Below are 27,152 nucleotides of genomic sequence, written 5' to 3'. Positions count from 1 at the left end.
AGACTGTACTGAACAAATTGTACTAAATCCATTTATAAATAAATGCACATATTGTTTAAAAGATCGGTAATCATCATAGAAGGAAACAAGTTACTGTCACTTACGTTTCCAGGGATTTACTTCAAATAGCCCTTTGTATGCATCAGCCACAAAAAGGGTCCCGTTGGGCCCGGCCCGGATGCCCAGGGGTCTCCCACAAGCAGGCTCATCATCTCGGGTTTCTAGGGAAACAAACAGACAGGAATCAGTGGTTGGTCCAAGATTTGTGGCCCCCCAGTGTCCAAACAGCTCCTCCACCCCGTCCTCAACCTGCATCACGCTGCAGAGAACAAAACAGACCATGGCATCAGAGACAGACTCAGCCTTCTGTGTTCCAGCCCCCCTAGAGCTTAGGACAACTGTCCAGCATGTCTAGAGGGACCACCCGAGAATCTGGATGTGGACATAAGCACAGCAACTGATACCCAAGAAGCAAGTTCACATCAGCATCCTGAGACTCAAACAGTTAACTCAGGGACGTCAGCAGACACAGGCCCCACTCCCAAATCCCCCAGAACCTCAGGAGTGGGATTTAAGCCCAACAGCTGGACCTGAATGCTGTGCCCATCCAGGGACATGGCAGGGTCCCTCCACCCGTCATAAAGGGAAAGCTCCTATTTTACTGCTTAGATCCATTCTCCTGTTCTACTACCTATACTCTTTTTAAACCTGTGGCAGAGCATATTTATTGCTGGGCACTCACTGCAGGGCACTTATCACAGAGTGCTTACTGCAGGGTGCTTACTGCAGGGCACTTACTATAGGGTGCTTACCACAGGGTGTTGACTGCAGGGTGCTTACTGCAGTGTGCTTACTATAGGGTGCTCACAGCAGGGTGTGCTCCTCAAGGTGTATACTGCAGGGCACTTACTGCAGAGGCACTTATAGGCAAAATACGGAGTGGGAAAAAGCAGGTTAAATATCCAAATGTAGAGTATGAGTCCCTCACATAAAACCATGTGTGGGTGTGAGTACCCATGAACAGAAAGAAATCTGAAAAGTTATTCATTAAACTGTTAACAGTTACACCTGAGAAGACTCTCTGAGGTGATTTTTACTTTCTTCTCCGCGTTTTTTGCATTTCACCACAAAAATGCATCATTTTTAGAAAAACATTCTAGCTCTTAAAAAAAGATAACAAGTAAGTCTGGGAGCTACCAGTTTTTAAACAGTGAGTTTCTAAACGCTGAGCGACCTAAGGGTATTTCACTCTGGATGCAGGGCTGAGGTTCCTGAGGGGCTAGTGCAGGAATGCGCTCCAGCACGTGGGGGACAAAGCCCCGCACCTCCTGCAGCAGCTCTGGGGTGTGGGGGCCCGGCAGGGCCACGGCCACAGCTGGACGGGAAACTGCAAGCACAGGTGGCAAATGAGGAGCCCAGGCAGCCTCTAGCTGGGCCGTCAGGCTCTCCTCCTGCAAGAACCCAACTTCTGGGGAACACAGCTCCTCCTGGCACCCTCCTGGGTGCCTGGAAGAGACACACATCAGGGGTCACTGACTTACTGCATGGGCCTGAGCCAAACCGGGCGATGGTCTCTACTTCACCGTTTTCAAGTTTTACGACTCGGCCATCTGCTGTACCAGTGAACATTACATCTGTTTAAAGACAGGAGGGAATAAGGGTATTACTGGGTTAGCCTAAGAACTGTGCTCTCACAACCTTCTGCAACAGAGGCAGCCAGTCTGTGCTTTTTATCTCCAGAGAGGAAATGGCAGTTTTGAAGATGAAGGCAAGTGGTGTCTGGGGACAAAAGTCTTAACACGTGCAGCGATAAACCCCACGGGGGCCTCAGAACCAGCATGGCCATGACCCTGAGGCTGGATCCAGGGCACAGCAGACACCAGTCAGGGATAAAAACAGGATTTTCTACCCTCAAAGAAGCGGGGACCCTCGGGCTGACACTCAGCACTCAGGGCCGTTCACGTCTGCTTCATGTCAGTGTCTGCTGCTGAAGCCGATTACACCCAACCAAAGGGAAAGAACTGCTAGGAAGGCCCTTGGTGTAAAATTAAGTGCTCACTTCAGCAGCACATACACTAGAACTGGAACCACAAAGATGATGTGCAAATTCATGAAATGCTCCGTATTTTTAAATGTATATTGCAAACTCTAGGGCAACCACTAAAAAAAGTTTTTAAAATAAGTATAACTGATATGCGAAGAAAGGAGAGAAAACAGAATCATAAATGTTCAGCTGAAACTACAAAGTCAGAAGGAGAGTGGAAGAGAAAATAAGAAATAAAAAAACAAAGGCAATGAATAGAAAACAGTAACAAATATGGGAGATAGAAATCCAACTACAGTTAACCCTTGAACAACCTGGGAGTTAGGGGTGTCAACCCTGCGCACAGTCGAAAGTCTGTGTATAACTTTCTGGTCAGCCCTCACATCCTCCAGGTCCTGCATTCAGGAGGTTCTGTATCGCGAGGTTCTGCACCCGTGGATTTAAGCAACTGTGGATCGAGTAGTGCTGCAGAATGTATTTATTGGAAAAAAATCCACGTGTAAGTGGACCCACGCAGTTCAAACCCGACTTGTTCAAGGGTCAACTGTATATCAATTATCATTTTCAACATCAATGGTATAAAAACCCCAATTAAAAAACAGAGACTGTCAGAGTGTATCAAAAAACAAGACCCAACCATATGCAGTCTACAAGAAACCCTCTTTAGATATACAGACACATACAGATTAAAAATGAAGAGAAAGCTATACTACACTAACACTAATCAAAAGAAAGCTGGAGTAGTTCTATTAACCTCAGAGCGGCTGCAGACCTAGGAACACAATCAGGGATAAAGAAGGCCTCCACGTAATGACAAAGGGTCAACTGTTGAGAAGACGTAACAGTCCTTAACATGTATGTGCCTAAAAACAATCATCAAAATACATGAGGCAAAACTGACAGAACTGCAAGGAAGCAGATGAATCCATGATGAGGGGAGGAGACCTCAGCATACCTCTCTCAGAAATGGACAGACACTGATGGACAACAAGGTCTGACTGTACAGCACGGGGAACTATATTCAATGTCCTGGGATAAGCCATAATGAAAAAGAATATGAAAAAGAACGTATACATATGTGTAACTGAGTCACTTGGCTGTACAGCAGAAATTAACACAACACTGAAAAGCAGCTATACTTCGATACAAAAAAAATAAAAATAAAAAAGAAATGGAAAGATTCTGCAGACAGAAAATTAGTAAAGACACAGTTGAACTCAACAGCATCACTGATTAACTGGATATCAACTACCTCATCCAAACAACAGCAGAATATATATTTTTCTCAAGTTCGCATGGAACATTCACCAAGACAGACCATATTCTGGGCCACAACACACACCTTAACAAATTTAAAAGAATAAAAATCATACAACGTCTGCTCTCAGACCAATATGAAATTAAACTAGAAATCAATAACACAAAGAGAGATGGAAAATCACAAAATACTTGGAGATTAAACAATGTGCACTTCTAAATAACACATAATTCAAAGAAGAAACCTCAAGAGAAATTAGAAAACATTTTGAACAAAATGAAAATACAACTTATCAAAATTTTCTGGCTTCAGAGAAAGCAGTGCTTAGAAAGAAAGTTGTAGCATCAAAGGCATATATTAGGAAAGAAAAAAGACCTAAAATCAATCATCTAAGCTTCCATCTTAGGAAACTAGAAAAAGAAGAGCAAATGAAACCCCAGGTAAGCAGAAGAAAGAAATAATAAAAATTAGAGCAGATATCAATGAAATTGAAAACAGGAAATCAATAGAGAAAAATCACCAAAACAAAAGCTGGTTCTTTGAAAAGATCAATAAAATACTGGGTTGGCCCAAAAGTTCGTTTGGGTTTTTCCATAAGATGCTACAGAAAACCCAAACACACTTTTTGGCCAACCCAATAAATAATCCTCTAGCCATGCTAACAAAAAAGAGAAAAGATAGAAATTACCAATATCAGAAATGAAAGCGGGAACATCACTATAGACCCCATGGACATTGAAAGGATAATAAAGGAACACTATGAACAACCCTATGTCCACAAATTTGATAATGCAGATGAAATGGTCCAATCCCTTGAAAGACACAATCTGCCAAAACTCACACAAGAAGAAAAGAGACAATTTGAATAGGTCTGTATCTATTGAGGAAATCAATCAATAATTAATAACCTTCCAAAACAGTACCAGGCTGAGATGGGTTCACTGATGAATTCTACTAAACATTTAAGGAAGAAATGATACCAATTTTCTATAATCTTTTCCAGAAAACAGAAGCAGAGGAAATACTTCTTAACTCATTCTATGAAGCCAGCATCACCCTAATACCAAACCCAGAAAAAGTCATTTCAAGAAAACTACAGACCCGACTTCCCTGGTGGCGCAGTGGTTAAGAATCTGCCTGCCAATGCAGGGGACACGGGTTCGAGCCCTGGTCCAGGAAGATCCCACGTGCTGCGGAGCAACTAAGCCCATGCGCCACAACTACTGAGCCTGTGCTCTAGAGCTCACGAGCCACAACTTCTGAGCCCGCATGCCACAACTACTGAAGTCCGCGCACCTAGAGCCCATGCTCCGCAACAAGAGGAGCCACCGCAATGAGAAGCCCACGCACTGCAATGAAGAGTAGCCCCCGCTCGCCGCAACTAGAGAAAGCCCTCACGCAGCAACGAAGACCCAACGCAGCCAAAAATAAATTAATAAAAATAAATTAAAAGAAAAAAGAAAACTACAGACCAACATCTCTCAAGTACAAAGATGCAAAAATCCTCAAGAAAATATTAGCAAGTCAAATCCAACGATGTATAAAAAGAATTATACACCCCAACCAAGTGGGATTTATCCCAAGTACGCGAGGCTAGTTTAGCATTTGAAAATCGGTTAAGTAATCCACAATATCAACAGACTAAAGAAAAACTACATGAATATATCAATAGATGCAGACAAAGCATTGACCAAAACCCAACACTCATTTCATGATAAAAACTTTTAGCAAATTAGGAGTCGAGGGGAACTTCCTCCCCTTGATAAAGAATATCTACAAAAAACCTACAGTTAACAGCGTACTTAATGGTGAGAACTAGACGCTTTCCCACGAAAATCAGGAACAAAGCAAGGATGTCTGCTCTCACCACTCCTTTACAATACTGGACTGAAAGTTCTAGCTAAAGCAGTAAGACCAGAAAAGGACATGAAAGGTATACTTATTGGGAAGGAGGAAATAAATCTACCTTAACTTGTAGATGACATGATTGTCTATGTCGAAAATCCCAAAGGATCAACAACAACAACAAAAAACTCCTGGAACTAATAAGCAATTATAGCAAGGTTGCAGGATACAAAGATAATATACAGAAGTCAATCAGTTTGCTACAAACCAGCAATGAACAAGTGAAATTTGAAATTAAAATCAGAATACCTTTTACACTAGCTTCCAAAAGAATGAAGTATTTGGTTTAGATATAACAAAATATGTACAAGATCTAGATGAGGAAAACCATGGAACTCTGATAACAGAAATCAAAGAACTAAATAAAAGGAGAGATATTCCATGTTCATGGACTGGGAGATTCAACATTGTCAAGAGGTTCTTCCCAACTTGATCTATAGATTCAAAGCAATCCCAAGCAGCTATTTTGTAGATATCCACAAAATGATTCTAATGCTTATATGGAAAAGCAAAAGATCCAGAATAGCCAACACAAAAAGCTGGAGGACTGACACTACCTGACTTCAAGACTTACAAAAAGCTATAATAATGAAGGCAGTGTGGTAATAGCAAAAGAAGAGACAAATAGATCAAAGTAACAGAATACAGAGCCCAGAAATAGATCCACAACTCATCTCTAACAAAGCAAAGGCAATATAATGAGGTACAGATGGTCTCTTCAAACAAATGTTGCTGGAACAACTGGACATTCACCTGCAAAAAGATGAACCTAGACACAGACCTTACACCCTTCACAAAAATTAACTCAAAATGGATCACAGACCTAGATCAAGTAAAACACAAAACTACAAAACTCCTAGAAGATAAAAAAGGAGAAAACTTAGTTGACTTTGGGTGTGGTGATGACATTTTAAATATAACACCAAAGACATGATCCATGAAAGAAAGACCTGATAAGCTGGACTTCATTAAAACTAAAAACTTCTGCTCTGAGAAAGACACCATCTAGAGAATAAGAAGACAAGCCACAGACTGGGAGAAAATATCTGCAAATGATGCATCTGACAAAGAACTTGTATCCAAAATATACGAAGAACTCTTAAAACTCAACAATAAGAAAATGAACAATCCAATTTTAAAAATATCCCAAAGACTTAAAGAGGCACCTCACCACAGAAGATATACAGATGGCAAATAAGCACGTGAAAAGATGCTCCACATCATATGTCAGCAGGAAGTTGCAAATTAAAACAGCCATGAGATACCACTTCACACCTATTAAAATGGCCAAAAGCCAGAACACTGACACCACCAAATGCTGGCGAGGATGTGGAGCAAAAGGAACTCTCATTCATTGCTCGGGGGTAATAAAAAATGGTACAGCCACTTTGAAAGACAGTTTGGCAGTTTCTTATGAAACTAAACATACTCTTATCATATGATCCAGCAATTATTTTGGTATTTGCCCAAATGAACTGAAAACTTAAGTCCACGAAATAATTTGCACACAGATGTTTACAGCAGGTTTATTTATAATTTCCAAACCTTGGAAGCAACCAAAATGTCCTCCAGTAGGTGAATGGAAAAATAAACTATGCTATATCCAGACAATGGAATATTATTCAGCAATAAAAAGGAATGAGCTATAAAGCCATGAAAAGACATGGAGGACCTTAAATGCGTATCAGCAAGTGAAAGAAGTCAATCTGAAAAGACTATATGCTGTATAATTCTAACTCTAAGACATTTGGAAAAGGCAAAACTAAGGAGACAGGAAACAGATCAGTGGTTGCCAGAGGCTGGGGGCAGAGAGGGATGAAGAGGTGGAGCACAGGGGATTTCTGCAGAGGCAGTAAACATTCTCCGTATGATACTATAATGATGGATGCATGTCACTAAACATTTGTCCAAACCCATAGAACGTACACACCAAGAGTGAACCCTAATGTAAACTGTGGAATCTGGTGATGATGATGTGTCAATGGAGGGTCATCAATTATAACAAACGTACCATCTTATGGGAGATGTTAATAACAGGGCAAGGGGCTTCCCTGGTGGCACAGTGGTTAAGAATCCGCCTGCCAATGCACAGGACACAGGTTCAAGCCCTGGTCCAGGAAGATCCCACATGCCGCGGAGCAACTAAGCCCGTGTGCCACAACTTGAGCCTGCGCTCTAGAGCCTGCGAGCCACAACGACTGAGCCTGCGTGCTACAACTACTGAAGCCCCTGCGCCTAGAGCCCGTGCTCCACAAGAGAAGCCACTGGGATGAGAAGCCCACATACCGCACGAAGAGTAGCCCCCGCTCAACGCAACTAGAGAAAGCCCGCGCACAGCAACCGAAGACCCAATGCAGCCAAAAATAAACAAATAAAATAAAATTTTAACAGCAATAATAATGGGGCAAGTAGGGGGTAGGGGATATACGGTAAATCTCTGTACCTTCCCCTCAATTTTGCTGTGACTGCAAAACTGCTCTAAAGCGTAAAGTCTATTTAAAACATTAAAGGATGTTCATCGGCACCTCCTGAGGCTAGCGCCTCCCTCCACTGTCAGCAGCAGTGGGTCCCCGGGGCCTTTGTGCGGTTCACACCTGCAGGGGGTAACCAGGAACATCACCAAAGGACAAGCAGCTCCTTTAAGAGAGGAAAGGGAGGCGTGATGACAGAGCAAGATGAGGCATGAGGCCAAGTAGAAAAGACAAGAAAAGCATCCTCTGAGAGATTTTTTTTAAAAATCACTATAACTCCTCAAAGTTCCAGTTTTAAATGTCAATACTGGCTTTTTTTAACCAAAAACACAAAATCTGTGAAATTAATAAACATCAAAATCTTTTTAAGAGAAACATGAAGCTCTATCACGAAGTGCCCATCCCTCCTGAACAATTCTGACTTTGCCAAAGAGCAACCACCAACTGCAGAAACACCGAGTCCTCGGGCCAGCCCAACAGTAGGGCTGGGAAAGAGGGGCTGGTCCACAGCAACAGAGGTGGAGGCGTGGGCCTGACAGGCCTTCGGAAGGAAACAGAAGCACACTGGCCGCCCACGCCCACAGCCGTTCCCCCGTGCTTTGGAAAGACGGCCAGTGAGCAGAGGTAAGAAGTGGCTGGGAAATCCTCACATCTCAACCCTCGGCAACCTTTTCATTAACTATATTTTTTGACTCCTGAGCTTAATTCTCATTCTAACAGACAGAAAAGACCTGTTCCAGGTTGCTACAGACTCAAGAATTAGAACCAGACCCTATTCCAGTTCTTAGGTTTGGGCAAGTTTGAAGCAGATGGTTACCCTCAGATGTACCCACCAAAGTGAGCTTTAAAAAAAAAGTGGAAATATTGAGAATACTTCCTGTTTCTTTCAAAAATGAAATCTACACAAAGACAATCTGTGCTAGGAACGTCCTATCAAGTAACACCTACCCAATGTGATAAATGAACTGAACACCAATGTTTGTCCACATTTTTTCCTTCCTCCTTTCATTTTAAAGGGTCCAACAGTTTGAGCAGAATAAAATGCTTCACAGACATGAACTCAGAATCACCCAGCACTAAAATGGCCTGCAACTCGGAGAGGTGAGAGGCTCCCTCAGGGCATCTGGTAGACAAACACGCGCACGACCGCAGCCAAGAAGGCTGCCCGGGGCTCCCCACGGAGCTGCCCCCACAGGACCCCACTCAGGCAACAGACAGCGCCAAGTCCCAGGGGTCTACTTACCCCCGATATGTGCTATGGACTCTGGCCCAACAAGCTGATTTTCAAAAAGCCTTTCCGCCTGTCGTAACTTCGTATTCGGTTGCAGGACACCAAGCAAGAGCGGGGGTTCTTTGAAGCTGTAAAATAACGCAATTATAGGGATTTGTCTATAAAAGTACATGAGGAAAGTACTTACGGAGGACCTACAAGGACCTACATGCATAACGCCCCGTTCTTTGACAAAGCGCACACGTTCCAATAACATCCTTAGTTGCCAGAAGCACAAGTTAAGAAGAAGAACTTCCTGGGATATCAGGAAAGGTCACAGCACAAAAGAGGACTGAGAACGTAAGCGTGGCTGACGCAAGAACTCCGCACGCGCAGCCACCCGAGGCCACCGGGCCTCCGCCCACCCATCCAACCTGCTCCACCCTGCGGTTCACACACCCAGGCCTTTATTCTCCCCCGGGCTGCCAGGCCATCCGGGTCCAGCTGAGACGGAGGGAGCGGAGTGGACATTTCACAGTGACAGCCTCACCCCCCGCTCCAGAGGGGACAGAAGACGGCTGGGCCTGGCGCCACAGCCCCAGCGTCCGCACACGCACACCTGTCTCCCGCCTCTCACTCTCGGGGGCCCCCCAGCTCCCTCTGGCCCAGACCCCTCCCCGCACGCAGAAGCAGCCCCAGGAGCTCTCCCCTCTCCATCCACAGGCAAATACGCCATTTCTCCCAACCCGTCAGCAACTCCTGCTGATGCCACCTGTACACGTCAGGTCCTCTGCTGCCAGCCTGCTCCACGCCACCATCTTCCCTCCCCACCTCCTCCCTGGTCCCCCCCAGTCTGCTCGCAACCCAGCAGCCCACCTGCACCTTGGGAAACACAGTCAGATCACGGCATCCGCCCCTCAAACCCCTGCCACGGGCCCTCTCCCCCGGAGCCACGGTCTTCCATGAGCTCCTCGCCCTCGAGTCCGGCCACAGCCCCCTCTCCTCCCCTCACTCCGCCTCCCTGCTGGTCCCTGAGGGCACCAGGCGCCTCCCATCCTAAGCCTGCTGCCTCCTCCCCATCACCTTCTCTGTGAAGCCTGCTCCCACCACCCAGTTCAGCGTCCAACGCCACCCCCAGAAGCACAGACCCCACCCCACTCGACTTTGTTGGCAGCACTTTTCAGCTCTCACTTCTCTGTCGACTGTGTGTCCCCACAAGAACACACGAGATCAGGGATTTGTTGTGTTTTTTTCCCTGTTGTATCCTGAACACCTGGCACCCAGGAGGCTCCCGGGGAGTACCGTGGGAGGGAGGGAGGAAGGGGGGAGAGCTCCCACTTCCCCCCGCCTTTGCCCACCAGAGTGGGACGACCAAGGCAGGGTGGGTGGCTGGGGGGTGATGATGTGGGAACTCTCCACCCCCATCCCCCTCCAGGCAGAATTCTTCACTCCCCTCCGCCCCCTACTCAAGACACAGCACAACTCCCCCCAGATTGAATCCCCCCGCTTCACCCTCTGCTGCCTTCCAATTATGGCTTTCTACCTGCTTTTCAAAAACACACTCTTGGGTTAACTAAGGAGTTTTATTTCCAAAGGGGGAGAGCAGGACCATGACCTGCAACACACCTGGGTTCAAACTCTGCCCGGGAAGGTCACACCTCCCGAGGTGCAGGTACATGTGTAAACGGAACAACAGACGACCACACAGAGCAGGGGGAGGGGAGCCTCCCCTGAGACTCAAGCTCCCTCTGCCCACGTGGACGCTGCCGGTTTCCCTACACTCCGGAAGTCCTCAGGGAACGGCTGCAGCATCAAACTAGTCAGTGTATCAGGCGCTGTCCCTGCCCCCAAGGAGCCTGAGCAATCTCCACGGGGAGACAAGAAAACAGGAGAAAATGCAAAGGACATGCAAGAAGGGTCCCCAGGCCCGCTGCTGGGCGCAGAAGCATCAGGGAACAGCAGCCCAGGAGGCCCAGCCCAGCACCTCGGGCCGGCCCAGGTCCCATGGACTCGCATGAGCTCGTTAATTGTTAACTCTTATTCACTCGTGCTACTCCCCCTAACTTCAGTCACCACTTATGCTGTTTCCAATTTTATCCTGTTTCTCCCCATGGTTCCATCTGATCAGGATCACTCTTTAGTCTTCCTTCTGAGGTGGAACTGAGGAAATGCCCCCCCCCGACTGTGAGCTGTGAATGTGTCTCACAAGCATGTGGCCAGGACACGGCCCATGGGCCCCAATTCAGCAGTGGCCACCGCAGCCTCCACCCACCATTTTGTGGAAGGACTCAGCTTCCATCCAGAAAGGAACAGAAACATTATTTTTCATAAAAGGATAGGACTGTTTCTGCCATATTTAAACCATATTTTTCAGTTACTGTAAAATTTAACATAAAAAACACAGTTTTAAAGAAGAGATTTTTGTGGCTATGATTTAAAAAACCAACAGGAATAGTAATTCTTCTAGCAACTGAAAGCTATTACCATTACTGTCAAAAGTATGCATTTTATTAGCAGAGTGAAACTGCACAACTCAAAGATAATAAACAAATAGTAGCAACAAAGTGCTACAGGTGGTCAGGGATGTGAGGAGCAAACAGAAACACAAAAAATAAAACTCAGGCAAGGCCCACGGGAGACCTGCAGGGGAGGGAGAGAGACAGTGTCCCATGCCCCCTGACCCCTTCGGGAGGGAGACACGCTGGCGTCCTCGGAGATGCTCAGGAAACCTTTGAGCCACCCCACCCCTCTGGTTCCACGAGCGGACGCTCCTGTGCAGTGAGGACCACTAAGCTGACGCACGTTTCCTGCGCCCGTGCCAACCACAGGTGACCACACCGCTGTGCTCCCATCTCTCCACATGTAAAATGTATCCTGGCGTACACTGGGCAACACCCTCCAGGAATCGGGATGTCACGTATGTCGTGTCCACTAGTCCCCAATCTTCCTAACAAAGAAAAGAAGGCTGCTCTGCACAGCAGGATCTGGCCAAGTCTGGCAGCCTTCCCGGTGACCCTGCTCCCTAAGGACTGCCACCAACTGCATAACAAGCCACGCTGGAAGGGTCGCCCCTGGTCTCGCGCCCTCTGGGTCTGTCTGTCCTCTGTTTTCCTGCATCCCCTGCAGACAGAGCCCCCAAGGCACCTCCGCCAGCCGAGCCCCACCAGCCCTGAGACTGCACCGCTCGCCCTCGTCGGTGGGTCTCCCCCTTCCTTGTTCATTTTGCTCTGAAGGGAGTTTTACAAAAGTCCTGTTTGCTGCTGTTATCAGCACTTTTCCCCAAACCCCCGATCGTTCCCGTTCTCACCATCTGCCGGCCTCCTGCCTTCGTTCTGGCTTTGGGGGACCACACCCCCAATGCGGGAGCCAGACATTCCCTACCTCTGAGCCCAGGAGAGGCCCGTCAGCCACACCGGTTTCTCTGGGTTTCTCCTCACCCGGCATATCTACTCCACAGACAGGGCTCACGCTGCACAACCTCAACGCCTTCCTGACCTCGCTCCCCCCCAGGCTGTCAGGACTCCACACCTCCTTTCCCCGGATTTCTTCACCACGCTGCACGATAAAGGACCTCCACTGAGATCACAGGTCTTCGGCCACGGAAGCTCGAACCCTCCCAGTCCCCCAGATGCCGGATGCTCACCTGGTCCCCGCTGCCTCCTCTCTCCAAGGCCAGCTCCCCAGCCCAGGTGTGGATCCCCAGCTGTGGACACAATTCATGCTCCTGCCTGGCCAACTGGATTATCCAGAAAGGCCCAGGCAGTTTGCATTTGGGGCAGGCTTAGCCGCATCCTTCTACACAGTGAGGGGGTCGGCAGGAGGGAGCCCCTTGGAGAGGACGCCCAACACACCACCCACTATGAAGCCTCAACTCTCACTCACAAACCACCAACGTGTTATTCAGTTGTACCTGTTAGATTCTCTCTATACTGAGACAGGGTTCTTATCTGAAGCTTTTAAGTCTTACATGAACTCACTCATAGTAAACTTCAGACAGCCTCATCACCCTGGGCGGTTCTGAGGGGAAACAGGAACTTACTGAACCACACTGCACGGCCCTTGATGTCATAAATAATCACACCAAGAGGAGCCTGGCTCTGCGTGACTGTAATTACAAATGTGAATACATTCACAAGACCCTGAGGTGTATACTATTTTTTCAAGTTATAACGGACTGCATTACCCACAGATCCCCACTGATAGAGGGTAACTTAGGAAAAACAGAACAGTAATTACAAGGTTTACTAAAACTCAGCTACTTAGAAATCCTTATTCCAGCAAACGTATCTGTGGCTGCTGAACAAATAGCCCTTATCAATAAAGAAAAAAAATCAGTTACTTAAAAAATGTAAAGCAGGCAACCTGAACTTAACCTTCGTTTATGTGTGCTTTTGACACGTCAAATGAATTCAGGTTAATCATCTCTAATACTTAAGCTTCTCTTGTTTGGGATTTTTCTGGTTTTTAATTTTGCTTTGTACAGTTTTGTTTTTGAAACAGTAACATGGATAACACTGTACAACATCTAACTTAACATGAAACACAGGCACTAAAGAAATCACAGATCTCTATTTCCCATAATAACCTACCTTTCAGAGCAGGTGGGTTTATCAGTCGAGAAGTCATTTCAGCCCGTTTACTATATTTTGTCAAGCAGCACCCCCAGCCCCCCAAGTTGTGCAGCAGCTCACCTGAGAGGCTGTGGGTCTATGGGAGAGTCCAGCAGCATCATGGCACCAAGCAGGGGGACAGTGAGGAACACAGCCAGCATCAGGAAGGTGGCTCGGAACACTCTGCTGCTGAAGGAGCTGCCAGAGACAAAGCACAGGAAGGCACTGGGCAGGGCTCAGGCGGACTGGCCACAGTCTCGGCCCTCTGGGCAGGGGCAGCCCTCCCGCCTGGCCTGCCCGCCACCACCTCCATGTCAGTGACTAAAGGTCAACACTGTACACTCCATGACCTTGCTCTTTTGTTAACCTTTCAGCGTGTGGGACACTCTTCTCGGTTATTTCCAAGGTAGTCTGCTAGGCTGTATCTTGGATCCTCTAGCAGAGGTTAAAAGTAGGCAAACCCAAAGAACTGATGGGCACAAAGTGACAGAGGAGAGAGTGGCGCTGAGGCCAGGAGCCACCCTCATCCACGGGGAAGACAGCATCCCTCAGCCGCCACCTCTGGCCGCCTGGACTCAAAGAAGCAACGCTCAGAGACAAACTCAAGAAGGAAATAGGGCTTCCCTGGTGGCACAGTGGTTAAGAATCCGCCTGCCAATGCAGGGGACACAGGTTCGAGCCCTAGTCCGGGAAGATCCCACGTGCCACAGAGCAACTAAGCCCGTGCGCCACAACTACTGAGCCTGCACTCTAGAGCCCACGCGCCACAACGACTGAGCCCACGTGCCACAACTACTAAAGCCCACGCGCCTAGAGCCCGTGCTCTGCAACAAGAGAAGCCACTGCAATGAGAAGCCCACACACCGCAACAGCCCTCCCTCGCCACAACTAGAGAAAGCCCGTGTGCAGCAACGAAGACCCAACACAACCAAAAATAAATAAAGAAATAAATAAAATTAATTTTTTTTTAAAAAGAAGGAAACAGAAGCAGAACGTCCTGAGCATCCAACCCCAACCATTTTGGGCATCACACCTCTAAGAGCTCAAGAGGTGACCCCAGCTCTTCTGCCTGGGAGAAGCCTGACAGATACAGACAGTTAGAGAACCTACAAGATCACACCTCCAGGCCGTCACTGCAAAAGCTGTGGGGAGACCTGACAGTGCCCTGGGACCTCTAGCGAAGCGTGTGGACACATGACCACGGGGGACTGAAACTCCTCTCCAACACTCTTCACACACATCCTCACTCACCCATGGGCCAGGGAGCACGTGAAGCCTCCTGCTAAGAAATAAACTGCCCAGGATCACTGTTTCCTTGCATCATCGTATTCAAATTCACTGAACACCTGCAATCAAGAGTAACTTACAGCAAATTAAAATCATGAGCTGCTAAAGTGGAAAATCTTTTTCTATCAAAAAAAGTTGACTTGAAAAAAATCAGGACTCACACTTAACAAAGCAACTTGACATGAGGGCAATGTTTCACTTGACTTTTGACAAGACGGTTTCAATGAAGAATGCAGAAATGTGGGGGCCTGGGGGCCAGCCCCAACTGTCCCAACTACAGCCACGCCACTTCAGGTGAGCTGTTGCACCCCGAAGACCACGGTTCCCCACTGTGACTCGGGGTTTGCGGCAGAGTAACCTCAAAGTCCTACCCGGTTCTGAACACCCATGATTTTAATAAGCAAATAAAGCAGAAAACAAATCGTTCTGCTTCTACTGGGGGTAGGTGGAAATGAAAGAATGACACAGTGCCCCCTGCAGACACATGGACAGCAAGCTGAAGTGCTTGAGTCCTGCCCTCAGTCTAAACAGGAGGAACAGACTGTCCTTAGAGCTGCCAGGAGGAACGTGGTGGCCCTGCTGATACCTTGGTTTCAGCAAAGTGAGACTGTGCATGACTCCTGAGCCCGAAACTGTGAGAGAATCAACTTGTGTTGTTTACATTACGTGTGTGGTTGCTTGTCATGGCGGCCACAGAAAACTAATACGGTTTTGTTTTAATTTATTTATTTTACTTTATTATTTATTTTTGGCTGCGTTGGGTCTTTGTTGCTGCACGCGGGCTTTCTCTAGTTGTGGAGAGCGGGGGCTACTCCTCACTGTGGTGCGCGGGCTTCTCGTTGCTGTGGCCTGTCTTTGCTACGGAGCACAGGCTCTAGGCGTGCAGGCTTCAGTAGTTGTGGCATGCGGGCTCAGCAGCTGCGGCTCGCCAGCTCTAGAGCGCAGGCTCAGTAGTTGTGGCACACGGCTTAGTTGTTCCGTAGCATATGGGATCCTCCCGGACCACGGCTCGAACCCGTGTCCCCTGCATTGGCAGGTGGATTCTTAACCACTGAGCCACCAGGGAAGTCCTAATACAGTTTTCTAATTAAACTAAATCTGTCACCTGGAAATGGGGCGCTGCTGTAACGAATAGCTAAAAATGAGGAAGTAGCTCTGGAATCGAGCTGTAGGTGGAGGATCAGGACAGAAAAGGTCTAGATTTCCTCGAACTGACTGTTGTTAGAAACACGGACCTTAAAGACTCTGCTGGCAAGGGCTCAGGACGAAGTGAGAACAGACTGTGAGCTGAAACACGGACACGGAAGGCACTGATGGTGAGACCTCAGGAGGATGCCAGGACAAGGACCAGACCTGGAGGAAAGCAGACCTTGTCATGCGGCAGCAGAGAGCCGGGCTGACTGTATCCCACAGTGAGGGGGACAGCACACCTGTACCTGATGAGCCGGGACACCTCCAAGCAAACTGAGGTGCACCTGTACCTTCACGCACAGGGGACAGTGCTGACCTTTGACACTTCCCTTTTGCTAATGAGTATCCCAAACTGCGCCTATTTTCCCTCTAATAACCTCCAAAAAGCGAGTTTTGTTCCTAACCCCCTTTTCACGTGGGGTTGAGGACGCACCCCCAGCAGATGAAACGCCGAGTTGCCAGGCTCCTGGCAGAAGACAGGTGACCAGGAAGGGAAAATCAGGCAACCCCTCCCTCCCAGGCCGGTCTCCAAACCCCATTAGCCTTCTTCTACCATGACTGACTCACGTGGTCAAGGGTACAAGAACAGAGAACATGCAGTGCACACGTGGCACAGATCAGCACTGACCACCAGACAACACAGCAGGCAGGCACGACCTGAGAGTCCTGCGAGGGGCAAGGAGCAAGGGCCCCCAAAAGGGTGATGACAAAGACGGTGAAAACAAGAGGTGCCATGCAACGTGCTCAGGAGGGTGACCGGGCGGAACTGGACCGTCTGCTCCAGGACAAGGGAAGCGGATGGGGCACGGTGGCCGGCGCACGGCCCACTGCCAGAAGGACGAGACCGAGGGCCAGGTCTGACCCCAAGCCCACAGTCCCTGCTAGCAACGCCACCTGCCAAGGACAGGAGGAGACGCCTGGACCTGGAGCCTGGAGTAGCGTTTGAAACACTGCACAAGCTGACTGTGTCTGCCCTTCCGGGCGTTGCGGGTAAATGGAGCTACCGGTGTGGCCTCTGTGAGCCTCTCCCTGCGCTCAGCACGACGTGTCCAGCTTCATCCAAGCTGCAGCACGTGTCCGCACCTCCTGCCCTCTGCAGCTCAACACCACCAACGTTTATCCGCTCGTCTGCTAACGGACACTTGGTGGGAGGGGAGACAGGGGGTGATTACTTAATGGGAACAAGGAGTTTCATAGGATGAGGAAAAGTTTTGAAACCACAGTGGTGGTTGCCCAACACTAAACATCACTGAACTGTACACTCTGAGGTGTTTCCCTTTATTTTATGTGAATTTCATCTCAAAAAAAGTTAACGGGTGATGAAAATATTCCTAACTTAGACTGTGATGACTGTTGCAAATCTCTCTGAATAAACTAAAAACCCCTGAATTGGACATTCTAAACTGGTGAATGATGGTGTGTGAATTACATCTCAACAAAGATGTCAAGAAAGTAAACAAAGTCAGTGACCAACTCTGCAAACCGCCCGTCCACAGGCTGGGACATGCATCACTGATTCGGTGCCCAGTCTGTCAGCGTGGTGGCCACAGCCAGTGTCTGCACAGCAAGAGGGCATCTGCAAGGGCGCAGGGCAGGAATGATTTGGTCCTGCGGTTCCTTTAACAGTGGAGTCCCAAAGGGCGGGCCACACGGCACCGCACAGACCCTTCCTTCTGCAGGGCCCCCACAAAGAAGGACGGGCCATCCTGCAAAGGGGGCTGATGTAATCCCCCTACCCCCGGCCCCTGCTCCTCAGGGGAAGCTGCCTTGTGCAAACTCACAGACGAAAATGGTGACACTGGCCAAAGCGCCCCTTTCCCTTTTCCTTGCCGAACACGATTCCACATAAAACAGATCCTTCCCATCTGGCTCGGACTCTATGTTGTTAACTCTCCTTTTCTACACTGTTGCGTACATTTGAAAATCTTAATTTAGGAATGTGATTTAGAGCCGGTGGCAGCGTGCTTGAAGACCTGGTTGCCCCTTCCTACGACGGGGAAAACGAGGAGTCCAGCCAGGACAGAAGGCAACTGCATACAGCTAGAAAGGCGGCCGGAACTCAGACAAAGGCCTGTGTCCACACGGCCCATCCTTGCCTGGGACCCAGCCAGCCCCCTCTTACAATCAGAGTATAAAGAACTGGAGAAGAACTTGGAGGCCACCAAGCCCAGTGCTCCTGAAGGGGGCACCTGTAAACAAGGCCCAAGATTCTGTCTGGCAGGTTCAAGGACCCCAGTTGTGTCTGATGTGCGGCCGGACACCGCTGACCTGATCCAAACCCCTCCCCAGTGAACGAAGTCCATCAACACCCTGGCTGACCGCCGGCCAGCCCCTTTGGAAAGTTCTGCACAGGGTCAAGTTTTATTTAGAAACAGCAGCTCGGCCCCAGGCTGTTTACTTCCTCACTGCAGGCTGAGACACATTAGCTCAAAAGGCCCATCAGCGCCAAACTCCAACTTTACATATCCAATCACTTTAAAAATAGCCCAAACAAAATATTAGCCATTTAGAGCCTTCCTGCTTTGCATTCTCTGTGAAACCTCACCAGACAGCTATTACCCATCGATAAAACAGCCTCGCCACTCCCACCCCACTCCTGCCCTTGGAGCTCTCTGACCACCTGCCTTGACCCAGGAGCCTCTCTCATCCCCTCCCCCGTGAGATTCCCCCACACGCAAACCCGTCAGTGTTACCCACGAAGCTCACGTGGCTGCCGCCACCCCACAGTCACATCACTTTCCTTCATCAGCCCCAGCATCCCTCAAACCCGCTACGTAACACCAAAAAGGGACTGAAGTTTTAATTTTGGTTCATTTTAATTAATTTAGACTTAAGTAGCTACATGTGGCCAAGTGGCTGCCACATCAGACAGCACCACCTGGGAGCCCACAAGCATTTAATGACCACCTCCACACACGGCAGGCATGCCAGGCCCCATCAAGTTCCCGCCCTCCGTGCATCCTGGTGTAAACACGGCCCACCAGGGAGTGACAAGCACACAGGGGAACAGTACAGCAGGTCGGGCAGAGGGTGGGGAGGGCTCGAAACCCATGAGCTCTGCCCAGAAACCTCAGGAGAAACCACTGAGCAGAGCCATGCAGCCGAGGAAACACAGGACTCAACGAGCTCTCAGCACAGGCGAGAGCTGCACTCCCCTGGGCACGGAGCCTGTAACTGCTGGGCGCACAGGTCCTGGGGGTGAGGTCGGAGGGCTTCCCACCCAGGCTCTGGGCACATGGTTATTTTGGCCCAAGGTTCATTAACTCTCTGGCAGGCCCACCTCACTGCCAGCTCCTGTGAACTCACAGTCAGCCACAGTTCTGCCTCTCCTGCACGGCTGCCCCCACCGCACACCTGCCCTGCGTCCACTCCAATAAAGGACCCCGCACTCATCCGTACCGTTTTCACCGACAAAGCGCTGCACGTACCCATCCTACTCTCCTTCCCAATCTGGGCTGACACATCCCAGAAGGCCAGCAACTTCCCTCCCAGGTGCCACCTGGGAGACCGACTTGTTTGCCCCAACCTCTACACCTGCACCCTGAAACCTCCTACAGTCTCTAAGGCAAGAGAGCGATCACAGTGATGCGACAGGATTTGACGACTACCCTCGGCTCAGCCACGACTTACAGAATCCTGTTGCGGCACCAGCCAAATGCGGCAGAGGGCATGCTCTAACCCCTTCTGCACACAGGACATCAGGGCCTTGAGTCCCGGACAGAAGTCCTGACCAACAGATTCAGTGAGATCAAAAAAGACCTGTGGGGCTTCCCTGGTGGCGCAGTGGTTGAGAGTCCGCCTGCCGATGCAGGGGACACGGGTTCGTGCCCCGGTCTGGGAGGATCCCATATGCCGCGGAGCGGCTGGGCCCGTGGGCCATGGACGCTGAGCCTGCGTGTCCGGAGCCTGTGCTCCGCAATGGGAGAGGCCACAACAGTGAGAGGCCCACGTACCGCAAAAGAAAAAAAAAAAAGACCTGTGATTTTTATGGAAAACCTGTTAGGCCCAAATCCAGGGGAGACTGGAACCCAAGGTGCCAAGTATACCTGGAACCTGAGAGTCACACACAACTCTTCTCAATGCTTCTCATGGCCCAGCGGCCAATTCTCTCCTTCATTCGTTTTCATGTCACTTGTGACTCCATTCCTCTGTAACTTTACATAAACCACGTCACTCACAGAGACCTCAACGACCTCACCAGGAAAACAGAGCTAATGCCACCTTTCATGCCAAGAGTCAGGAGACTGAGCAAGGTATCGTTCAGTGTCCTGTCCACCGAAATCTATTGTCCTGTTCTGTTAACTGAACAGTATGTCCTTCGAGGCTTCCTTTATTCTGTTCAGCACGTCTAAAGTTTACTCTATCATCATCACGTTTCTACTTCCTTCAGATTCCTTTACTTCACCCATTATACACAACGTTTTCCCGTCTTAAGGTGAACCCTCAACTTTTAAGGTAATCCAAGATGACAATCAGATGAACTACTAGAAACCACCACAAAAGAAGTGAAAAATAGAGAAGAACTGCATGATAAAAATAAGAAAGAACTAAAGAATTACAATATACACATACGAAAGAAAGTGGGTGACGGGAAAGAGACTGTTACAAAGATACAGAAGAAGAGCAAAGAAGAGAAAGAGGGAAACACAGGAAAGCCAAGAAAATGTCTTAAATCAACACAGTGCAAAAGGCACCCAGGGTAAGACCAGCAACAGGTGAGAGCTTTGGAACATTCAATTAACCCTACCATTAAGGAAGAAACCCCCAGAGAAACTGAAAAACAGTTGAATTAACTCTGCCCCCTGCCCTGGGGCCTGGAGTGCCTGGGGGAGCCCAGCTGAGAGTTGGGCCCATCGAACGAGTGCCCTCGGGCACTCTATGCCCTGCACCTCCAGACAGACCCAGGCCGGCTGCTTCCTGGTCTCCTGGGCATGAGTGTGTAGAGACTCGGTGTTGGCACAGTTTCTGGAGCACAGCACTGCCAGTCCGATCACGTGTGCTCTAAAGGCTCCTAAGTCATCACCAGATGATTGCACAACACCCACAGTCAAAAAGGTGTCCAACCTATCCTGGTTTGCCCAGGGTCAGCACTTAGAGTCCCACGTCCTAAAGTCCAGGACAAACCAGGATAGCTGATCACCCTACAGTAAGGACTATATACGAAACATAAATCCAACCTTTCCACTGACCTCGAGACATATTATTAAAAACTCTCCATGAATCTCCTTTCTAGAGCCCAAACGCTCCTCTCTGCTATGTCTCTTCTTCAAATGTGTTCCTCTCATTATCATCAGGGAATAAATTCGGTCTCTCTCGGCAAAAGCTGCCCCGCATTCAGTATGTACCACACCCGCTGGCACTCCAAGAAATATTCCCAATCTTTCTATCAACATATAAGTCAATCAGTTCCACACTTTGAGCTTGGTCTGTGTGGGGCCTCTTGGTTCTTCCTAAAAATCCAAAGTTAGGACACTCAGAGCATAAAGTTAAGAGGAGAACTTTAAGAATTTTAAAGGCTTATGCTTCAGTTTTTAGCTAACAAAGCAAAGTATATTTAAATTCCGGAAGGTCTCTATGCATCTCCGTCCCTACCAGGAAAATGTGCAAGCCTGGACCCTCACAAAACCTGCCCAACAACGTCCCTTCGGCTCCGCGCTCTTCCTGAAGGCGCGGCAAGAAAGGCAGGTGCGGAGGCCCTCTCCGCGCGCCCCGGGCTGCTCCGCAGACGTCCCCACGGGAAAGTGCGGCCGGGCCGGGGCAAGGGGGGCCCGGGAGCCGGGCAATGACCGAAGGGCCGCAGGTGCACCGCGCGGCGAGAGCCCACTTCCTCCCGTGAAGCGAAGCCCCCGGGGACTAAACGAGGCGCTCGCCGCTGTCACCGCCTCGGGGTCGCGGTCCCGCTCCGGGCCCGGCCTACCTGCCGCCCTTGGCCTCCGGGACCCGGGCATCGTCCGTGACGACCTGCGGCCGCACGGGCCGGCGCTGCCGCAGCCCATCCGCCTCGCTCATGGCGCCCGTGCGCCTGCTGCCTGAGCGCCGTTCCCCCTACCTACAGCCCGGCGCGCGGAAGTGACGAACAGGCCCCGCCTCCCTCCTTGGCCGCGCGCGGAAGTGACTGGAGCCCCGCCCCTTCTGGCTGCCGGGGCGGGAATTGCTGCAAGGCGCTTCCCAGCGGGTGCGAGCCAGCGAGCCATCCCGGCAGCGGCTTCCGGTGTCTGCATCGCCGCGTCCTCGCCCGCCGTCCCAGCCTTTCACGTCCGGTCTGACCTCGAGGCGGGGCCCACGAAGAATCCCGTGGCCGTTTCCTAACCGATGGGGTTAAGCGGAAAACGCGCCGGAAAAGGGCAGCCGGCCGTGTTCGCCGTTGTGTCGGTCACAGCGACGTTCGGCGGTTTGTAAGCGTGTGGACGGAGCTGTCGCCAGGAGCGGCGGACAAGCCGAGGGCCGCGCCCGCCGACGGACCCGCGCGATCTCCTCCCGGAAGAGCCGACTCTAGCCGGTCGTCGTGAGACACTTTGGTGTTTTAATGAGGAATTTTGCCTAAGGAGACCAACGGGCTCGTAAGGGCGTCCAGCAGATGACGCAGCTAAAGTTGTATGGGAAGACACTGGGAGGAGGCTTTCCTGGCAGAGGAAACCGGCTCCTGTTACTGTGCAGCGTCTCCAGAAAAGGCCACTCAAAATGAAACCCTGAGAATCGATTTTCTTGCTACTAGGCAAGGCGGTCCCCAGGCCAGTGTGCCACGGCCTTTCTGGGTGCTCGAGGGCACCGGACTCCCACCCAGCTGTCTCCAAGAAAAGCTCGGAAGACCCAGCGTGGGGGAATGAAGATTCCTTGTGTGAATCCAGGTCGGCAGGGCCCCGGATTATAGTTCAGGCCTTGGCAGCATCTTACTTCATTCCGCGCGGGATGCAGCCAGTACAGCTGCTCTGCCAGGGATGGTTTTAACAGCGCTGCATGGTCGGCCCCTTCCTGCCTGTCTGGAATATCCCTGCCCTGAATCCTGTGTTTCACACACTCAGGATTGCTTGCTATTTCTAATTCTGCGCCTCCCTGCCTTGGTTCTTATTGTTGCTTCTCTCTGTGATAATGCTTTCCTTCACCTCCACTTGGTCAGACCGGCTTTATCACTCAGGACCCACTTCATTTGCTGAAAATCCTCCCCCTAATTTCACAAGCAGGACATCTTCCTTGTGTCTAAGGCACTTTCACTGGAGTTATTTGTGTTCCATGGCAACTGAAAACAGCCAGGAACATGGCTGTACAAGAAAATAATAAAAGGTTTATTCAACTTGCTGCAGCAAAGGAATGCACCAGAGGACACGTGAGTCTCCTCAAAACAGGAGTGTTATGGAAGGGTCCTCGAGGGGTGTGGCGCTGTAGTTGGCCATAGATGGTCTTGGCAAGGATGGGTCCGAATTTGTAATCAGGAGAGCCACTGGAGGGGTCGGTGGTTTTGTCTTGGAGCACGTACTCTGCATGAGCAGAGTCACGTGTGTTGCACGGCATGGTTTAGTCCTGTTTTTCTGTTTGCGTGTCATGGTCAGGCCCACTTTGCTAGCTGTGGTTTCTTTCCTTCTCAGTCCCCCCACCCACCCTCCAGCATAGCTAACACCCCGTTCCTGGCAGGGGGGTGGGGCCACTATGATTGGTTAGATCAGGTCCCTCAACCTCAGTGGTGTTGACAGTTTGGGCCAGATAATTCCCTGGAGGGAAGGGAGAGGGTGGGGAGCTGTCCTGTGCACTGTAGGATGTTTAACAGCATCCCTGGCCTCCACCCACTAGATGCCAGCAGCATCCCACCTAGTCATGATAATCAGTAATGTCTCCAGGCCTTACCAAGTGTCCCATGGGTTAGACCAACCAGAACCCACTCCCCTCACCCTGAGCCTGTTCCAGCGGTGCTGCTTCCCAGCCACTTGTTTTTAAGTCACCTGTGCCAGGAGGACCGTCCCAGGGGTTAGACGCCATCATCAGAGTCTTGAGGCCTTCACAGTGTCAGCAACTGGACTGAAAGGCCTGACATGAGGGTGAAAATAAACACGTTTGCCAGGCAGCAGTGGCAAGTGCCCCAGCTGGTCACTGATTCGTGTTGCCCCAGGATACTGTCACTGTTAAAGACAGGGGTTCTCAGCTTTAGCTGCATGTTAGAATCATCCAGGAAGCTTTGAAATATCCTGATGCCTCAGTCCTATCCCAGAAATTCCAATGCAATCGGTCTGGGGTGTGGCTTGGGCATGGGTAGTTTTAAAGGGTCCCCAGACACTTTTTCTTTTTTTTTTCTTTTTTTTTTTTTTTTTGGCTGCGTTGGGTCTTAGTTGCAGCACGCAGGATCTTCATTGCGGCATGTGAGATCTTTCACTGAGGCGCGCGGGCTTCCCTCTAGTTGTGGTGCACGGGCTCCAGAGCATGCAGGCTCTCTAGTTGAGGCGCGCGGGCTCTCTAGTTGAGGCGCGCGGCATGTGGGATCTTAGTTCCCCGACCAGGGATTGAACCTTCTTCCCCTGCATTAGAAGGCGGATTCTTTACTACCAGGGAAGTCCCTCCCCAGACACTTTTAAAAGGCGAAGTTGAGCATCACTGCTTAGAGAAGAAATAAGAAATAGAGACATATATACAGCATTCCAGTTTGGGGGAGACAGGGGTCTGAGTCCAGTGTCCCTAAGATTGGAGACCAAGAGAATCACCCCACCACCGCTTTGCTTTGGGAGCCTCGGAGACTGCCTGCGGGAAACATGGGACAGGCAGCTCTGCGCCACGAGGGGCTGGGGGGACTCAGGCATGACCCTGAGGGCTTGGGACCGGAGGGGCTGTGACTTGTCAGGGGGAACACAGATTATGATGAGGAACGGGCTGGGTGGCTTCCCACATCCAGGCAATGTTTCCTATCATGACCTTGACGGGCGTTACCTGGGTGTTTGTTTATGTCAGTTTGTTAAGCTGTACATTTATGTTTTATATATCTTTCTATATATGTTTGTTATATTTCATCCCCAAAAAATGTCTGAAAGAAAGCTGTTAACTAGTTTGAAAGCTGTCTTTGTCCAGATCACTTTCTTAAATTGAAATAGAAGGAAATGCATTTAGTGCTGGGCTTGATCAGTGATCCCCAAAACTGGACCAGGGCCTGGCCAACTGTGCAAAACACCTGGGAATTGTTGAAAGTCCAGATTCCCAGACCCCAACCTCCCAAAGACACCACATCCTGACACCATCACCTTGAAAGATAGGATTTCAACATGTGAATAGGAGGGGAGGGGGGCAGACATTCACCTCATTGCAGGGGCCGAGCATTCCTTTTGATCCCATGGTGCAAAGATGGGCATGGATGTCCATTTCAGTCTTGTTTCTAATGTAGACAAATTGGAATCACCTCAGGTGTCCATTAATAATGGTTAAACAAACGCTCAAATTCAGTGGTTTGCCATATGCAATCAATACAAGGAATAAGATGGGGAGATACTTGCGTTATACTGGGAGGGAACAAACAAGTACAAAGTAATAGGTAAAGGGCCTCAGTCACTTATGGGAAATGCTTGGGCGAAGTGGATGTTGGAATTGAGAACCTTTCACATTTAAGGAACATTATGCATGACTTTCTGTTCGTGTGACGGCAGATTAGATAACTGAGATTCACACTGGCAGTGAGAACAATGATGAACAAAATGCTTGAAACATCCGCGTGAAGACACTGGCAAGCCCAGCATGGTGATCAGGTAACAGAAAGGACAGAAGAGGCCCAGGAAGGTGAGCCCAGGGTCGGGAGCCACTTTTTCCCCGAGTGCATTCGCAGGTCCAGAGGAGGAAGTTGAGAGGCCAGCCAGTTCCGAGACACATGTATAGGATTCCTCGTGAGTCCTGCGAGGTCGGCAACGGTTGCCACGGCGTTAGTTTCCCTCCTTCCCTGTTTCTCACCCATCCCTCACACTTGTTCCTGGAATCACATTCCTAAGTAAGAACAGGGAGGGCTGCATAGAAGCCTTTATCTCAGGCTCTGCTTTCAGGGCAGTCGAGACCAAGGCAGGAAGAGAGACCAGAACATGAGAAGTTCCAACATATGGGATGTCTGCGTCCTCAGAAAAGAAGCGAGAATGACAAAAACTCTATTTAAAGATATAATGAATGATGGAGATATTCCCAAAATTGATTCAGGTGGACGTCAAGCCACAGACCCAAGAAGCCCTATAGAGCCCAGGCAGGATAAATAAAAACAAGTCAGTGAAAAATAATTCTGTGGAACCAAAGACAAATGGTTTTCACAGACCAGAAAGGATCTGTTTGCTTGGTTTCACCCTGTTACACAGCAGAAATTCCCAGTGATGAAGGAAAAGCCTCTAACTCAGATTGGAGGTCACCACCCTGCCTCCTACCCCCACCCCCACCCCAGAGTCACCACCTCTGGGAAGGCTTTCTCTGGGCCTGCACCTGGGTGCCGCTGTCCCCGGCCCAGAGACCAATACAGAGGCCAACGGTAAGATGCCTTAAAAATTATAAAATTAAATTAAATGTAGATGTTCCCCTAAGCTCTCCCAGGAGGGGATCTGAGCATGGGTCTCAAAGATGGTGTCAGCTCCATCCAAACCCAGCTCCGCCACCTTCCCGCCTCCTCTACCAAGTGGGGCCAAGTGTCTGCTCAGGAGGCGCCGTGGGAATGAAGTGGGCTGGGCAGTGGAGCACCGGGCAGGGCCCCCTTGCCCACTGTGCTCGGCAGCAGAAGCATTTCTGTTCCGACATTGGGTATCGTGAGGGCTGGAGGTGGGGGCAGGTCAGTCTGCGAGGACTCGAGTTAATTTCACTCGAGTCAGGCCAAGGCAGCGGGGTGAGAATTCACACTACCTTTCCTGCACCACAAGCTCAGCAGCCGTGGGTGAGCCGGGACCGGCATGTGCCTGAATCACGTCGAGATTTACCCTTAGGTAAATGTGCGGTCAGATGACGACGGTCTCTGAGTTCCGCCTGGTCCCTTCGCTGCTTCCACACCATCCGACATCCGTCTCTGCTCTGCATTCTGCTTCTTGGCCACTCCGAGTTGGGTCTTTGTCAGGACTTTTCAGCCTTGACAGAAGATCCGAAGCAGGAAGTGAAGCCTGGGGCCGGGGTGGGCAGGGGCAGCTGGGCCCCAGGCAGGCCCTGCTCGAGGCTCACCTCCGCGTCCTGTCCTCTCTTAGTGGCCTGA

At 49.9% G+C, this 27,152-nt stretch overlaps 1 protein-coding gene across 1 annotated transcript in view; it reads right to left on the bottom strand.

Annotated features, from left to right (window-relative positions):
• APMAP (adipocyte plasma membrane associated protein) overlaps positions 1-22,053 on the bottom strand; it is a 28,545-nt gene extending 6,492 nt beyond the window's left edge. Inside the window, exons 1-5 of the mRNA XM_082645708.1 lie at positions 21,894-22,053; positions 13,580-13,696; positions 8,922-9,037; positions 1,542-1,634; positions 105-221 (exon numbers count right to left, since the gene is read on the bottom strand). Coding sequence (XP_082501834.1) covers positions 105-221; positions 1,542-1,634; positions 8,922-9,037; positions 13,580-13,696; positions 21,894-21,985 — 535 coding nt within the window. The 5' untranslated portion in view covers positions 21,986-22,053. The remainder of the gene's footprint in view (positions 1-104; positions 222-1,541; positions 1,635-8,921; positions 9,038-13,579; positions 13,697-21,893) is intronic.
• Positions 22,054-27,152: the final 5,099 nt, after the last annotated feature.

This window comes from Mesoplodon mirus, assembly GCF_964341445.2.
Source record: "Mesoplodon mirus genome assembly, chromosome: 15".
NCBI lineage: Eukaryota > Metazoa > Chordata > Mammalia > Artiodactyla > Ziphiidae > Mesoplodon > Mesoplodon mirus.
Note: the sequence above shows the minus strand (reverse complement) of the source record. Positions and strands in the feature narration are given on the sequence as shown.